Genomic DNA, 16,573 nt, shown 5'->3' on the forward strand with positions numbered 1-16,573 from the left:
CTACACTTTAGCAGACTTCAAAACGAAATCTTCAAACTGCGAAGCTCGAGATTCTCTTATCGGTCTCGAGATTTTGCTTATCGAGATGCTTACTGTCGAAAAATCTCGCGCTGTAATTTCCGCTTACTAATAACTTCGTCATGGCTATAAATACTCCAAACGAAAAGTAATTAAACAAGATACGGAGAAACTTCTATCGTGTAGCAACGTTGACACCGTAGAAACCGTATTAATAATAATAATAGAGGAAGGTTCCCTATTATAAGATAGGCTTCTAACGTGAGACAGCACGTTTTCAACGTCCAAATTCAATCACAAATCTTTTTTCGCCACGATTGCACGATCTAACAATGAATTCTCCAGTAAACGGATTTCACTTCAAGAGCAATAAATTCACGGTGGAACCAATAAACGAATCTTGTTAATTTAACAGAAACCTGCTATCTCATATTAGGAACGTGTCTCATAATAGGGGACTTTCCTCTACTTTTAACCGTAAGCGACACGACAAATTCTTTTTAAGGATTGTTAGGATTTTTTACAAAAATCCTAACAGCTTAATTTTGACTACAACAGAACTTTTCCAACGCGCCGCACATAGTTATGGAAAAATATTCTATTTGTCAGATAGCATCTTCGCAACTTTAACCGCAAATTCCTCAAAATTACGACGTGTTTTAACAGGGTCGTATTTAGCGCGCAGATTACAAGAAGTGATTAAGCTTGTGCTCGAGCATAGTTTCTCGTTGGACAGAAATGAAGGTTATTTGTACACCAATGTATTGTGAAATTAAAGAATAAATTAAAGGATACTAAACTCAACTCAATTGCGACGCGTAACACTCTTCCGATACAGAACCGTCAAAGTAAAACTCCAAATCGCTCGCGGCCGTATCCACGAAAGGCAGTAATTCCGGGACCTTGCTTACACCACGCGTGCACGTGTATCTTTTTCCGCGTAACAATCGTGAACGACTCCGCTATCCGTTATTAGAGCCGGCGCATAATAACAATGGAGGAAATATTAGCGATAACAATGGATATTAAATCCCGCGTATTGTATAAATTCATAAGCTGGAACATAGATATTTTGTATTATGACTGCACCCTCAGAAAGAATTTCTGTTATTGAGACAAAAATACTTTTGACGCATTTTTCACAACCTCGTTTAGTATAAAAATAAGACGATGTCAAAATAAAATCAATAATTCTTATTCTCCTCTATCGAATTAAAAAAAATTGACTTACTATATTGAGACAAACTCATGTAAATGTAAGTTTAGGTATTCTTGCGTTTAGAATAAATTTTTCCCTCCGTCTTGCAACGCCCGAAGTTGGCCCGCGACAAAATAATCGACAAAAGACGACACATACTTACTATCATTTTATTCCAGATTTTAGAATTTTTCATTTAAGATCAAAATATTCCTTTCTCTGTAATAAATATGATTGGCGCTGTGTCGATCCTATTTTATGATACATTCAAGTGTAACAGCAATGGATCCGGAAATTTTTTCTGTAAGTGCGTATGTCCCGGTGAGAAATAATCCGACATCGTTTCGCCATCGACCGACGAGTTATTTCTCGCAGGGGTACGAACAATTCCCACGTTTATCTCGAATCTTATTCGCTCTTTTACTGTGCGTCGTATTTAATCTCTCCTTTTTCTTCTCTCTTTTAACATTCAATATTCCTGTTCTCCCCAGTATTCCTTAAGTCTCCTAATATTCCCTCTATTGTGCGCAGAGCCTCACGTTCGCTCAAGCGGTTCGTGTCAGCTAGACGAAACTAATGATCGAGGTGACTCGACAAAAGAGCGGGATTCCCGCGATTTACGCGCTGACACGAGATATACGAGACGCGTGGTGACAGCGCGAAACGCATGCAGTGATAAGAGCGTAATCGTTATGTAACACTGTAACAGACGACGGCGGCGGCGGCGGCGGCGGTCGCGGTTCGGCTAGGGTGACCGAGTGCCTTGAACCTCAGGGACACGTCCTCCTTTCTGACGTTATCCTCGAGAATTCCTCGGGTCCGTTTTCGGATTCGGATCACGCGTGACTCTGAGATTCGGCGACTCGGTTTGATTTCGCCGAGAGCGAAACCGCTGAGGGCATTGTGGTGTACAGATTTGCGGCATTACTGGGCATTACTAGGCATTTTTTTCGGGCATTAGTTTGGGCATTAGGCCTTGCTGAGCATTCTAAAGATAAAAATAAGATGATAAGATAAATTAATTTAGTATGATCTTAAGAGATAATAAGATAAAGTAATGCCCACTGGGCATTAGTGGGCATTGGTGTACAGGATTGTAGGCGTATTCCTCTGATCAAAACGACGAAGACAGCTCGTAGACAGAAACGCTCTGTTTTCGAGTTACAGCCGATCGAACATTTTTCTATTTTTGCCTCGAAAGTAAAATCATGCGACAAGCATTTTTATGCGAACAGAAGTTGTGAAGCAATCACAAAGCGAGGCGATAACTCCCTAAAATCTCGCACATACAGGGTGAGTTTTATTTCGTGAACCAGTCTTTTCCCATGAGATGTGGATTCTCTGGGGGAAAGAAAGACAGCAACCCATTTTGGGGCCCACCCAGGGGGTTGCTGACTGTCTTTTTTTCCCCCCAGAGTCACCGACCGAAACTGTAGCCAACTTGGGAAAAAAATGGAAAATCTAGTTATATATGTTTCGTTCATGTAATATCCAATTATATCTTGTAACATATTACATGATTGAAACATACATGACGAGATTGTTTCCATCTTTTCCAGAGTTGGCTACAATTTCTCTCGGTAATCCACCCTCTTATAGTAAAAGACTGGTTCACGAAATCAAACTCACCCTGCATGTGTACAAAATATACGTACACGTAATACATAAAAGAGAGCCCTCTATTATGCGACAGGCTCCTAATGCGAGATAGCGGAGTTTCTGCTGAATTAACAGGCATCATCTGTTGATTTATCGTGAACTTATTGCCTGGAGTGAAGCCTGTTTAGCGGAAAATTCATTGTTAAGTTTGGAACCTTTTTTTTTTATTAAATTACCACGTACTTTTAACATCTTATTGGAGAAAACCGCCAGGTTAACTTAATACAAAAAAATTAAGTTCCAAAGCTCTTAATTATTTTTGAAAACTGACGGTTGGGACGCGGTTTCGACCCCGCTGACGTCGACTCGACGTCAGAGCTCTCACTGGGCTCATATTCATATTCATACCACACACACGTATCGACGTATTCACAATCTATTGCACCACATTGTTAAATGAAAGTCCATTATTATGAGATAGGCTTCCAATACGAGACAGCGGGTGCTCAACATCCAAATTCAATTACAAATCTTCTTTCGCAACGATTGCACGATCTAACAATGAATTTACCATTGAACAAACTTCATTCCACGAGCAATCAATTTCATGATAAAACCAACGAGTGATGTCGATTAATCAGGGCCGGAAAAGTTACTTTACAAAAGCGTCTAGTTACAGTTACAAGTTTCCAATTCTGAAAAGCAACGCATTACCAGTTACTCGAAAAGCAACGAATCGTTGCTTCGCAGTTACCTCCTTGCGATGAAAATAAAAAATGTAATCCGCCGTTTGAATTGTAAAATTGTCGATCAAGGCGTTTACGCGCAATATTGATATTTTTATTTTTATTGCAAGTAAGTAACTGCGAAGTCACGATTTGTTACTTCATGAGTCACTGTAACTGTAACGCGTTGCTTTTCAGAATTGGTAACTTGTAACTGTAGCTAGTTACGTTTTTAGCGAAAAAACTGTAACTAGATACTTTTATGAAGTAACTTTCCAACCCTGCATAGATATAAAGTAACTATCAATAAAACTAATTAAAAACGTCAGAAGATTATTCGGAGATTCAGAAGATTACGTGACCGTGTCTGGCAAATTTTTATGTTTAAACTCGCAACGTTCCGACCATGGTTTGTGGCCCTTTTCAAGTGATAATTGTGCCAGTAAAGCCGCATGGTGAATCAAAAGAACTGATTTTAATTTCACGAACGACAGAACACGACGTCAGAAATTGACACGGTCACTTCTGAAGTTTTTAATTACTTCTGGCGACTTAGAAGATTTCCTCCGGTCATTTAGTAACTAATTAAATTAGTCACTATTGTAGTTATCGAAAAAAACGCAATTGAGTTAAGCTACAGTTGCAGACGGAGAAAAATAACACAGTTAAGTTAGAGTTGAGTTACCTCCCAACCCTGCTGTTAATTTACTCGCAGTAGACCCCCCCCCCATCTCATATTAGGAGCGTATCTCATAATAGGGCACTTTTCTCTATGTACTCAATATACGTTACATTTATATTACGGAAGTGAGAAGAAATTAGGGAAAAACAGTAAAGAAATAAGGGATAAGATATGGAGCGACGAATTAGATAAGGAAAAAGGGAACACTATTAGGAAGCTATGGATAGAAAGAGAATGCAGGTTGCGAAGTTTAAGGAAAAGAAAAGGAGGAGAGGGTACAGGAGGAAGGAGGAAAAGAAATGTAAATAATAAATAAGCAATATAAACTAGTCACGATACGTAAAGAAGAAATAGGGGAGGAATAGAGTAAAGTATGCAGGAGTGAATGAGTCAAGAACTATTGTAAACCAAGTCCACTTCTTGGCTGTAAGCTGAAGTAAAATAAATATATATACTATATCTATATTACGGAAGTGAGACAACAAACTGATAAGAAATTGTGAGACCCAAGTACTTCCAAACTCGAGAAGTAATGAGGAAACCAGAGAGGATTATTTTCAGTTGATGTATCTATTATACCTGTCGCGAAAAGGTCAGAGGCTCGTTCCTGCGTCACTAACGCGATTTCTTTCAAAATCACGAGCGTCCCGGTTTCCCTCGCCGCCGCGCCGCCGCGGCCAGAGGAGAGAGCGAGCGAGAGACACAGACAGAGACGTCATCGAAAAACGTGCACGCCTTTTATGTAACCCGAATCGGAGCCGAGCGGGCTTTAACCACCCGTGCTTCGCGCCGGCGACTCACCTGAAGGTTGAGAACTACTTTGCTGCCTTCGGACGAGGGTGCCCTCGTGCACTATCAGGACTCCATAGCGCGTCCCGATTCGTTAAGTGTGACCGACAACTCCGACGACGACGACGACGACGACGACGACGACGTCCACTCCAACCAAGGGCCGTTACTCGACTGAGACTGTGGAGTGCATGTCTCATTGGTTAACCCCGGCGCGGCACGTGATCCCTCCTCCCCAGCCCCCACCACCCCGCCCGCGATTTCACGGAAGAAAATCCGACGGCCGACAACTCCGCGCCCCGCTGGCTCCGTGGAGCCGCGCGACTCCGGACGTTATCGACCGCCGTTTTCGGGCTTTCTATGCTACGCTCCTGAGTGAGAGAGACATAGAGAGAGAGATCCAACAATTGCTTTAGAAACTTCTTTTTTTCCTTCGTCTGACAGTCTTGGTTGTCTTCGCAAGGGCCCGAACAGAATGGCTGTCTTGTACTCTTGAGACGTTTTATGTTTGAAATCTTTGTCCTGAGAATTGTCGTAGACGTATGTTGCCTTGCGATGCGACGAATGCGGCATACGTCTACGATTCCTTGTGCCGTTCACTTCCGACGCCGACTTGAGGCTTACGACAGAATCGTGAACGGTTACGACAATCTTCCCGCTCAGGTCCTTGCGTGTCGACACCTTCCGACTTTTAAGTGTTCGCGCGCCCAAAAGAGGGGGTCTTTTAAATCACTTGAAATTCAGCCGCGGGAGCGAACGATCGGTATCTGAGTCTGATGAAGAACAGGGGGATCAGACTTTCGACTTCCTGTTTATCGCAGTACGATAGTCCCCTCGGTGGGTCGCCTCTTTCCTCCGAGAGTTGGCGAACGAATAAATAAATTTAACTTAAAGACCACCGCAACTCGAGGGAGCTCAGTATCAGAGTCTCCCAGCCCTGACGATCAAATCACACTGCAAACGGCCGCGGCAACCATCCGGAAACCATTACGACTGAAGAAGACAGCAGCCGCGAAAGCTGGAAAGCCAAAATTTAATATAAGTAAATAGAAGAAAAACATTAAAATATAAAAATACGTGTACAAACTTTTACTCGAGGAACCTTGGCTCCGACGTAGGCCGTTTTACAATCGACGACTGACAGAGTCGTGACGTCTAGACGTCAGGGGGATTACCCACTCGCTCGAAATATTTAAAAGTCCGTCGTCAGGTCGATCGCCGAACCAAGCCGGCGTGAGCGTCACGTTCGTTCTATTTGAAAGTAGTCCGCGCGCAAAGAGCGAGTTGCATTTAAAAAAAGAAAAAACAGTTTTATTTCTATACCGTACTCTTTTTCAAAACAGCGTTATAAGTATATTGACGCATCGTAAAAATATTTTAATAATTCTTGTCTAAACGTAAACTACTTTCCGCCTATGAGCGCAACCATTCACCTTGGCATATTTACCTATTCTTTTTATGTACATGCACTAATTGTAATTTGATAACGTATTACCTAATTATCTATAATTGTTCCTCGCATCTCTTGTATATACCTAACTTAACATAACGTAACATCATTCGCTAAGCTAATATTGTTTCTTCCGAGTGGCACTTAATGACTACGTGTTATCGTCCCCCCGCTATTATACTTAAATCAATTTCGTTATATGAAAAACCTATGCTCCTTCTCTCATCCAGTCTCTTCAAAAGAGTCATCATTACAGTTACATCAAATCTTTACGAAAGTTTCCCTCGTTCTCTCGACGCGAAACGTTACAATCTCGATCTCCTGGTCGTGAAATTATCGGCTTGTCGAATCATTCAGGGGATCCGCTAAAACTCTCGGGCTAATTAAATACTCGATTCGTAAACTCTGCGCCGTGAGATCCGCGAGTGCTTTGAATCTTCATTCTTTCAAGGCTTCCCAATCGTTCTCCAGTCCCTGCGATTTCTATCGGTTAAAACCCACCGTTTAGCTACCTTGATTCTTAATAAAACTCGGGATTGTGCTGAGAAAAAGTTCGGGAACTCTCGTAAGGATTTAATGTTACAATAGTTATATAAAAATCGATGTATTATCTATAACAATCTAATATTACAAAAGAGGATCTTACACTACACACACCGCGCTCGATTTAATTAACATACTGTGGTCAATTTTGCTGTATAAAAAATATAAATTTTTGTATCGACGTCCCTATCAGAAATAGTCTTCATATACAAAGTAGCTCGATACAATTGACTTCGTTCTCCTTCGTAATATTTCTTAACCGGTCGAAGCAGTGCGAGAAATCACAAGTTTCTCGTTGAATTTCTCGACAGAAAGTCTATTAAGTCTCTTTTTCACTGTTTCGATTCTACGAAATTTCTAGCCGAACAACCGCGATTTATCGTATCGACATCTTAAAAAGTCTTTGTAAGCTTCACAGAAATAACGGCAGTTTATTTATACTTAATTCTCGCTATCAAGGTAATTTCTATGAAATAAATTTCGAGTCTCTTCACAGAGAGACTCGTCACATATTTTTTAACTGAAGCTACACGTTGTTGCCAAAGAGAGTAAAACTTGCAAGATCTAATTTTCCAAAATACAAAATCCCAAAGTTTCCCGTCTTGTACACGAAAAATAAACATGGAGGAGAAACAACCTTGTCGGATACCGTGAAATGTCTATACAAATGAAATAGTGAGAAAGCAAAAGAAATAATCACGATGTAATTTATTTAATCGTCATTTCTTATTCGTACTTCTGTATTCCTTAGAATGGGTAACATACTTTTCGACTATTAATACGTCACAACTGAAACAATTAAGTCTTAAGCAAGTCGTTATAAGTCGTTATAAAGTTTTGTTTGGAACAGTCTCACATCTCGAACAAACATGCTCTTCGATAAACGCGCGTAAGTCTGCTCGCCGTTGTTACTAGAACTTTAGAAATTAACAACTATTGTTCCAAGATTAACAATCGCTCGTGACTCCCGAGTAGCACTGCTTCGAAAGAGTTTCACGAGCGACTTCAGCGAATCTTGGGAAGCGAGAAACAAACAGTCGGTCAGAGGACTAGCTCTTGCAGGTCGCTCATCTCAGCTACGACAACGAATTCAGACATTAGATTGCACCACTCAGTCGAATCACGATTACTCTTACGCCCCGCTCCTCTTCCATTGTTTTTTTTTCTTTGCGATAAACGCAGCGCAGCATCTCTTAATCGAATCTGATTTACTTGCAAAGTCAGAGCAAAATACCTTCTAAATGGTCGTTGGATCGGATCAACGAAGATGCGGAGTCTCGCGAGATCTCTAAGGGGAAGGCAATAGGAAACTAGGCCGGAGGCTAAAGTGGATATATTTAAATAAGAGAGTTTCAGAGCTTTCGTAGACCTGGGTTAAAGTTAACTGAGATTTTAGATATTTCGGTTCCAGCACTATCTATGGAAATAAATAGCAGATTATTGACATCCGACCAATTAACGGTAATATGTAGTGACGATGGAATTGCCTTGTCGCGAAACGGTTCGCCTACGTTGTACGATTGGGGTCCTCTCTCTCTCTTTCGTAAATGATAAAAAAAAGAAAGAAAAAAAGATTGCCTAGCAAAATTCTATACGCCTGTATAAAAATCGAGCAAAGGAAGAGGGAAAATCATGCAAGATCGCAGCCTCCATTCACCCGTTTCTCTTTCTCTCCCTTTCGCTACAAAGACAGCGCTATTAGAAAATAAATACATATGTCGCGTTGCTCTAAATATATAGTGCCAAGAGAGGCGCGGCACTCGCTACTTTTCTTCCTTTCTCTCCCTGGTGTGACTTTATCGGGCCTGAGAATTTGACAGCATCAGCTTGATCTTCTCGTACGCGTACATCAGATTGTCCGCCAATCCCTTGCAACAACCACTCTCCTGAATGGTCTGGAATCTGTAAGTCTTGAAGTTCTTGTCATGATCGATATAGGTGACTGCCGCCATCAACGGGCACATGATGATCTTTGCGTGGTCCAGGAAGTTGATCTGAGAAGTAAATAGATAATTTTATTAAACAAAACCAACATAATCAAGCGAGTAGGAAATCAACGGTCAGGCAGGATCTTTTGTGCCTAATATTTTTACGCGTAAACTTACGTGTATTCTTTGCTTCGTAAACTTATTATAAATTTATGCGTAAATCTATTGTTAGGGACGGAATATCCACCCTGGCCGTTTATTGGCACTTACTGTTTACTTGATTGTTAATAATACGCGGTCGCGTCTCACTTTAAAAGCAACATAGCAAACAATACTTCCAATAACGTAACAATAAAAAAGTGCTACTAAATACAAATTATATTTTCTCATTATTCAAAGTGTATTAAAACAGATAAAAATAAATAAATTTACACAAAGCATAAGTTAACATAGTGTTGCAAAATTATAAAAAGAGCCTAGAAAAAGCAAAGAAACTTAAGACTAATACAATTTTTTTTAAATTAAGATAACAATAACACATGTAACCATATAGGGGATGTCTAAAGATAGAAAATAATTAATTCATAAAGTTTACGGATTCTGACTCATCTCGAATACATTTCGAATTATAAAGAGGCTGATCAAAAAAGTTTGAAGTGAAAGTGTACGATATCGTAATATGTACAAGAATGTAATTTATTTTAGAAAGAATGAAGAATTATATACAGACACGCACATACATGCGTCATATAACTTTCGAGACAGCTGCTTACGAGAACCAATAAGGACGCAGAGTTTTAGATCAGGTGATTTACGGTTAAATCTTAATTGGCTGTCGTAAGCAATCCAGCAGGAAAAATGGGTATCGTGTGCCGTTGGCTCAACTTACTTGCACTGTGCCATTAGTCAGTTGCATCACCACGGCTGATTGAGTTCTGAACCACTGGTGTATGTAAGGTATTCTAGAGAGGGAGTCACTTTGTTTCAACGCGATAGAACCGCCCGCCTTCATCAGGTGCTCGTTCATATATTTCAAAAAGAAGTTCATCAGTTTCATTTTCTTCTCGAGATGACTCGGATACTCCTTAACCGTGTGGTACAACTCATCGCCCTCGCGATTGATGTAGTGAATGTTGTAGCCATTCGCCATCATGATCAACCGCGTGCCATCGTTGTACATCACGCCGACGCTATCATCGGACAATTGGTACCCGAAGCCGTACTTATCCGAGTAGTCCACCCACTTGCTGATCCAAATCACAGGCTGCGCCGCCGGATCAGTCAATTCGTCTGCAAATTTCCGAAGAGGACATTTTTATAACATTATACAGCAATACTGAATATAGCAATTGTATTTCCCAATTATATAATCCCAGTTATTTGCAACTCAATATTAAATTTAATCACAATATAGCTGGAAAAAATGTGTGTACATATCTTTTTATTGAAATGAATTTTATTGATTTACTAATTTTCCAGACAAAAAGAATTGGTTGAGTAAACCAGGTTATTCTCGATAGTAGACTATTATAGTGTACGTAGAATGCATATTTTAAGAAGAAAACGAAGCAGAACCGTATTTAATATTTTCGCTATCTTACCTGCTGAGGAAGCTGTCTCCCTAGCAGGTCTAGCTATCAACACAGTAGCTATTTGTTCTTTCAACGTTTGAAGCATCTTTCTGATGTCGAGGGTAACTCTTTGTGGTTCAATGATTTCGTTAGGCTTGGCCTTTCGCGATGGACTGTTCGGCACTCGGGCGAGTATCTCCTGCTCCGAGTAGCCGTTAAGGTTCATCTCGCCCAGCGGTTTGCGATTGCAGTGCGACTCGAGCATGTCCAAACGTGGTGCCATTGTCAGACACGAGAGCGGCAGACTCGTCGGCATGTATCCTGCAATTATTAAACGAGAACATTAATTAAAGCTGCTTATATAATCTATAATCGAATAGAATCACTTTGCAAGGGAAAAAATGACTACTGAACGATTCCACTTTTTTTCCCAATACTCTTACCGGAAGTAAAAAAGATATCCTTCATGAGTTTGACAACGGACGGACGTTTTGAGGGATTCAATTGCAACATGTTCGCCACCATGTTCATGGCAGGTTTGCTAATATGTTGCGGTGTCTTGTACTGTACTTGTTTGATCCTGGAATATGTCTCCCTCAGGCTCGACGTTTCGAAAGGCGGCTTGCCTACAAGTAGAGTATACATTATGCAACCGATACTCCATATATCAGCCTCGTACGAGTGTCCGATCTTCGTGAGCACCTCCGGTGCGATGTAATTCGGAGTACCGCAGACAGTCCTGTTGGAAGATTCACAAATTAGTCAAATAGTGCGCCAAAGTTTGGTTCGTAACTAATAAAACCAATTGTTTGTCCGACAGAGTTTACAAAGCTTTATGTCGCAGTATAAATTTGAAGTAAAGCCGAGCTTACATTCAGATTTAAAGATAGAATTCTCAGTAATGAAGTATAATTGAAATAATTCATGGCACTAGACACAGAGGACGATCACATTCGTCGAGTACATCGCGGTGTATTTAAGCTGACAGTTACTTTTTCCGTTCGCCGTCGTGCTCCAGTTTGGTCGCCAACCCGAAATCACCGATCTTGACTTGCAAATCGTCGTTCAAAAACAGATTGCCTAACTTCAAGTCCCTGTGAATTATCTTGTGCTGATGCAGGTAGAAAACTCCATCCAAGATTTGCTTCATGAAGTACCGCGTCTCGCACTCCGACAGCGCCTTTCTGCGTTTGTGCAGTTCCATCATCGACTAGAACGTCAAGACAAAATTGCAAGATCGTCGGACGATCGGAGCAGCCACCGGCCGCGAGCGCTTACCCTCTTGCGACAGAGCTCCAGGATGATGTAAATATTATTGGTATCGTCGAAGAAGCCGTGGAAGCCAACGATGTGTCTGTGACTCAGGCTCTGGTGAATCGCAATCTCCTGCGATATCTTCTCTCGCTGATTGCTCTTTACCATCAGTGACTTCGGCACGATTTTCCCGGCGAACACGTGGTGCGACTTGGACTCGGTAATCTCGTAACATTTTGCAAAGCCACCCTGTGAAGCAACGAACATGGGAGCGGATGAAAGACAACTGTGAGAAAGCGGGAGGAAAAGGCTGATGCTTAACGAAGGCTCCCAACCCATACAGCATGCATGTCTAAAAGTCGACTTAAAGACGCCTTAAAGATGTCTCTCTTAGACATGCGTGTTGTTTGGGAGGTTTCTGGATCCCACTTTTTTTTGTAAAGTAGATCAATCTCGGTCTGTCTTACTTTTTATCTTTTCTTAGATCGAAGTAATCGCAGAAGGGGCTCAGAGCCTAGACAGGGTTGTAGCGTCAAAAAAATGTTTAATTAATATATAAAGAGGATAGACGTTTCGGTCCGAACTGGACCATCTTCAGTATGTATAAAAAAGAGAGACAAATTAACGCCTGGTAGATAACAGAATACAATACAAGAAATTACGCAGTCAGTGATATGAAATATGAAAAAAATTGAGCGAAAACTGCCTATTCCTGCCACCATCCATTACAGCAATTCGTCGTTGTAAAAAAAAAAGATAAACTCGATTGTCTCATAACGATGCGGTCTACGGAATTTCATGTGAGAATTGCGTGGCCACATATGTGGGACGGACCAAGGCACAGCTTGAAATCAGGCTAAAGGAGCGTTGCGCGGATACAAATAAAACTTCACCGTCCCCTTCTGTCATGTCTTGTCGCAGAATGGATTCGAATCGTTCGAGTTCGATTGGGACAGTGTCGCGTATTCTTGATGAAGAATCTTCCTACAAAAAAAGAAAGGCTCGTGTCAGAGATGGTACACGTCACAACGCCAAATTGCTCCCCTTAAATAAACATACCGATACAGACCTGTTGGCAGTTGAATGTCTCCCTATTTTGAACTTGCTTCCTCCCCCCTCACATTAATTTCGTTATTCCTGTCTCCTTTCCGCTTTTGTTTGTCCCCTCTTCTTCCTCTCAATACACTCCCATCCTTGTTATTTACCCTTTATCCCTCATTTTGGTAACGTCATCGATACTGGTCAACACTATTCCAAGTAGTTGTCTCTTTTCCTTTTCTTTCTCTGTTCTACGTGGCACGGATTTTTATTATTCTTTCAATTGTCACAGCTTTCGTTTAAAACTTACTACACACACTTGTGTTCTACTTTTTCACGTTTTACACCACTGCGTAATTTCTTGTATCAATTGTATTCTCAAATTTGAAGGAATAAAGGACTGAGAGCCGCGACAGGGGGTGTCGGCGTCTAAATATTTTATTCTAAATTCGTTGCGAAAAACGTGTCGCCCCAGGTGGCACTCGGGAATCGACATTAGACTGTTTGTTGCGATGAATATTGCCACATGCCTCGGCGGTCGAATTGGTTGAGGCGCCCGCCTCAGTTTTTATTCGCATTATTTTTTTCGCAATAAATTTGGAATAAAATATTTAGGCACCGACACCCCGTCGCGGCTCTTAGTCCTTTATTCCTTCAAATTTGTGTTTGTCACATTTGAGCCATACAAATTTTATTAATTGTATTCTGTTATCTATCATGCGTCAATTTGTTTTTTTTTTATATACGGAAGATGGTCCAGTTAGGACCGAAACGTCTATTCTCTTTATATTTCAATTAAACAATTTTTTGTCACTACAACCCTGCCTAGGCTCTGTAAGCCCCTTCTGCGATTACTTCGATTTTTATCATACGAGCCATTGTTATTAATTTTCTTAGGTTTTCTCATCTCCTTCCTCTTCTTGGCGAAAGATAAAAGGTAGCATAAACCAAGATTAAAGTTCATCCGCGCCGGCAGGGATGGGCGCGAGTCATATTGCCGGCAGACTTGCGACACACAAATGTCTCCGAGAGCCCCCGAGGAGAAATCCGCTTTCGCCAATGCAGATTTCTTCCACTCGCTCCTCATCTCCCTACAATTCTCAGAACAAGAAAGAAAGACACGAAGTAAGACGAGCCGAGCTGATCGTCCGCGTCGCCAGGAGCGACGCGTTGTCGCAGGTCAAAGCCCAAATATCCCTGAAATTCTCGCGAGCTCCTCCTCTCGCAGTTGCAAGTCGCGCCGGGCGTCTTCTCGCGCAAGAAGACGCGCCCTTGGCGCGAGTGCAACAAGTGTCGGGCGCCGAGGGATCGCGCGTGTGCATCAACACACGTCGGCGGCGGCGGGCGAGAGAGAGAGAGAGAGAGACAGAGAGAGAGAGAAAAAAAAGAGTCGCAAGGAACGTTAACGCGAGGAGCGTGACTGCGCAAGGTCAGGACGAAGACGAGGGGGCTCAAGGTCGCGCGCGCGCACCGTCGTCGCCTTACCTTCCCGAAGAACCGGCCCTTCATGTAACTCTTGCCGGTGTTCGAGTCGTGTATCACGCTCGGTATGGCGTTCTCCTCCTCGTTCGACATCGCGCAATGGCAGTGGCAGTGGCAGTGATAAGTGGACCCGCTGTCGTCCGATGATGCTCCGTCCGACGAAGTCGGTGCCAGTCGTGTCGCAGTCGCTCTCCGTCTGACGTCCCGTCGTGACCGGCGTCGTGGTCGCCGCCGTGAGCCCGGCGTGTCTGCCTCACCCACGAGAGCTCGCCGTTGACCGGCCGGCGAGGGGATTCGCGCGCGTACGCACCGTCGCTCGACGCGCACCGTCCGCTGTATCACGCCGCGAGCGTCTTGCCGCGCGCGCGCCCGCGTGAACCGGGGAGCGAAAAGGGGAAGAAAAAGAAGAGAGAGAGAGAGAGAGAGAGCGGCCGTGAGCGCGCCACGCTACCGCACTGCAGGACACCCGCGGGACTCGCTGCTCGCCGTACTTCTGTTCAAACCGCCTGCTTCCTCGCACACCGTCGCGGACAACGTGCAACGGCTCCGTCGGTTTAAATGACGAATGGCCGACCAATCGCCGCGGCGCCGGGACGGTCACGTGAGCCGGCGGGAGGTGGCGCGCCGCCGCGCCGCGCGCGCCACCTCGCCATTCCCGCGATTTCCTCCCTGGGACTTTTGGCGGCCGGGCGGATCTCTCGGGCACGGCCGTTTTCATCGCCGATTGGCCGATTCCGAGCGTAGAATATTCCTATGGGCCGGTCCGGTGGAAGAATCGCTCAATGGGGGCGACTCGCGTCGCGATTTGCGATATCGGATTGAAGTCCGATCGTGAGAGCCGCGAATTGCGCGTGAGCTTGGATCTCGACCAATCGGATAGGTTTGTTAATTTTTATTTGTTTCTTGTTTCTCGTTGCTTGAATTCTAATCTCCAATTCGCAATCCTCGAGCCGATCGGTCAAATTTCAATCTAATCTCATAATCCGTAGCCTAATACGGGCTTACGATTTACTTATCTCAAGTTTAGCGATTTTTTTACTGTATTCATAGTCGTATCTTATAGTCAAGACCGTCTAGAATTTGTCTAATACAGCATAAAGATGCTGTATGGGACATTTCATTGGCTGTGGAGTATCTAAAGATAATCTTAAGACAGTCTTGAATATAAGATCTGACTATGAATACTGGCCTTACACACTAATTGGTTTAATTTTTATCTAATCTAAATCTCATTCCGTAATCTGATAAGGGTTTTAGGGCCAGTTACACAAACGTCGCGCGTCGGTCAACTGCTAACTAGAGACCCTCTAAAGCCCGTATCAGACTACGGATTGAGATTGGGATTAGATTAAAATTTGACCAATCAGAGTAAAAGTTACTGAACTTGAGATTAGTAAACTTTACTGTGATTGGTTAAATTTCAATCTTTTTAAAGCCCGTATCAGACTACGGATTGGGATTGGGATTAGATTGAAATTTAACCAATCACAGTAAAGTTTACTAATCTCAAGTTCAGTAACTTTTACTCTGATTGGTCAAATTTTAATCTAATCCCAATCTCAATCCGTAGTCTGATACGGGCTTAATCAGAGTCTGGCCAACAGAGTTGTCTGCCATGTTTAGTCAAATCCAACGAGAGAGAGAGAGAGAGAGAGAGAGAGAGAGAGAAGTACGAATATCTCACTCTCTCTTTAAGCTGCCATCAGATCGAGACGTAACCTAAAATATAATCGTTGTACATCGCATGAAGTTTGATAACAGTGTGAATTTGCTGTTTGTTGCAAAAATGGGTGGATGTGCAGCACCATTTTGCAACAACACCTCGACAAAGGGATATACGCATAAAAATAATCAAGATCAATCACGATAACCTGTGGTTTGTAAAACTATAAAAGTGATATACAATAAAAAAAATGGAACCGTATGTGCCATTTGTATTCTGCGGACCTCAGATAAAATTACTACAACGTTAGTTGAATGACTCCGCGGTCGAGGGCAGAAATGAATAAACGGCGACGCGAATTTGACTCGCGCAGTTGTTGCAAATCGATGCTTCTTTTTCCGCTCAGTGCTGCGCGAATTGGAGGAGCGAATCTCCAGACGGACCCGCGTACGCACGCGTGTGTTACGTCACTGAACACGTGATCCGCTTCAGGTTCGTACTATGGCCAGTATTCGTAGTCCGTTGTTATATTGACGATCATTTTAAGTATACTCTTAATGTGTTTTCAAAGTGCGCGAATGTTTAAAAACGGGACGAACTTACGCCCAGTATTGCATTTGTCGTACGGCAAAT

At 42.6% G+C, this 16,573-nt stretch overlaps 2 protein-coding genes across 2 annotated transcripts in view; both read right to left on the reverse strand.

The window, feature by feature from the left end:
• LOC105567454 (probable multidrug resistance-associated protein lethal(2)03659) overlaps window positions 1-5,181 on the reverse strand; it is a 29,572-nt gene extending 24,391 nt beyond the window's left edge. Inside the window, exon 1 of the mRNA XM_012022341.1 lies at window positions 5,024-5,181. The gene's annotated coding sequence lies outside the window, so the exon portion shown is untranslated. The remainder of the gene's footprint in view (window positions 1-5,023) is intronic.
• Window positions 5,182-6,087: 906 nt separating this feature from the next.
• LOC105567455 (serine/threonine-protein kinase PLK1) lies at window positions 6,088-14,865 on the reverse strand. Its single transcript, XM_012022343.1, has 7 exons — window positions 14,281-14,865; window positions 11,782-12,006; window positions 11,496-11,713; window positions 10,947-11,242; window positions 10,534-10,824; window positions 9,822-10,222; window positions 6,088-8,998 (listed from the first exon to the last, which is right to left on the reverse strand). The coding sequence occupies exons 1-7, from the start codon at window positions 14,368-14,370 to the stop codon at window positions 8,801-8,803; spliced, it is 1,719 nt and encodes a 572-aa protein (XP_011877733.1). The 5' UTR covers window positions 14,371-14,865; the 3' UTR covers window positions 6,088-8,800.
• Between the last annotated feature and the right edge of the window lie 1,708 nt (window positions 14,866-16,573).

This window comes from Vollenhovia emeryi, unplaced genomic scaffold (assembly GCF_000949405.1).
Source record: "Vollenhovia emeryi isolate VEMERY1.0 unplaced genomic scaffold, V.emery_V1.0 DF939137.1, whole genome shotgun sequence".
NCBI classification, from domain to species: Eukaryota; Metazoa; Arthropoda; class Insecta; order Hymenoptera; family Formicidae; genus Vollenhovia; species Vollenhovia emeryi.

Excerpts from the sequence above, each read along its gene's own strand:
- LOC105567455 (XM_012022343.1), bottom strand. The coding sequence starts at position 14,370 with ATGTCGAACGAGGAGGAGAACGCCATACCGAGCGTGATACACGACTCG. Across the intron at positions 12,007-14,280 it reads AGGGCCGGTTCTTCGGGAAG|GGTGGCTTTGCAAAATGTTA; the intron begins GTAAGGCGACGA and ends GTTGCTTCACAG. Across the intron at positions 10,825-10,946 it reads GGATATCTTTTTTACTTCCG|GATACATGCCGACGAGTCTG; the intron begins GTAAGAGTATTG and ends TAATAATTGCAG.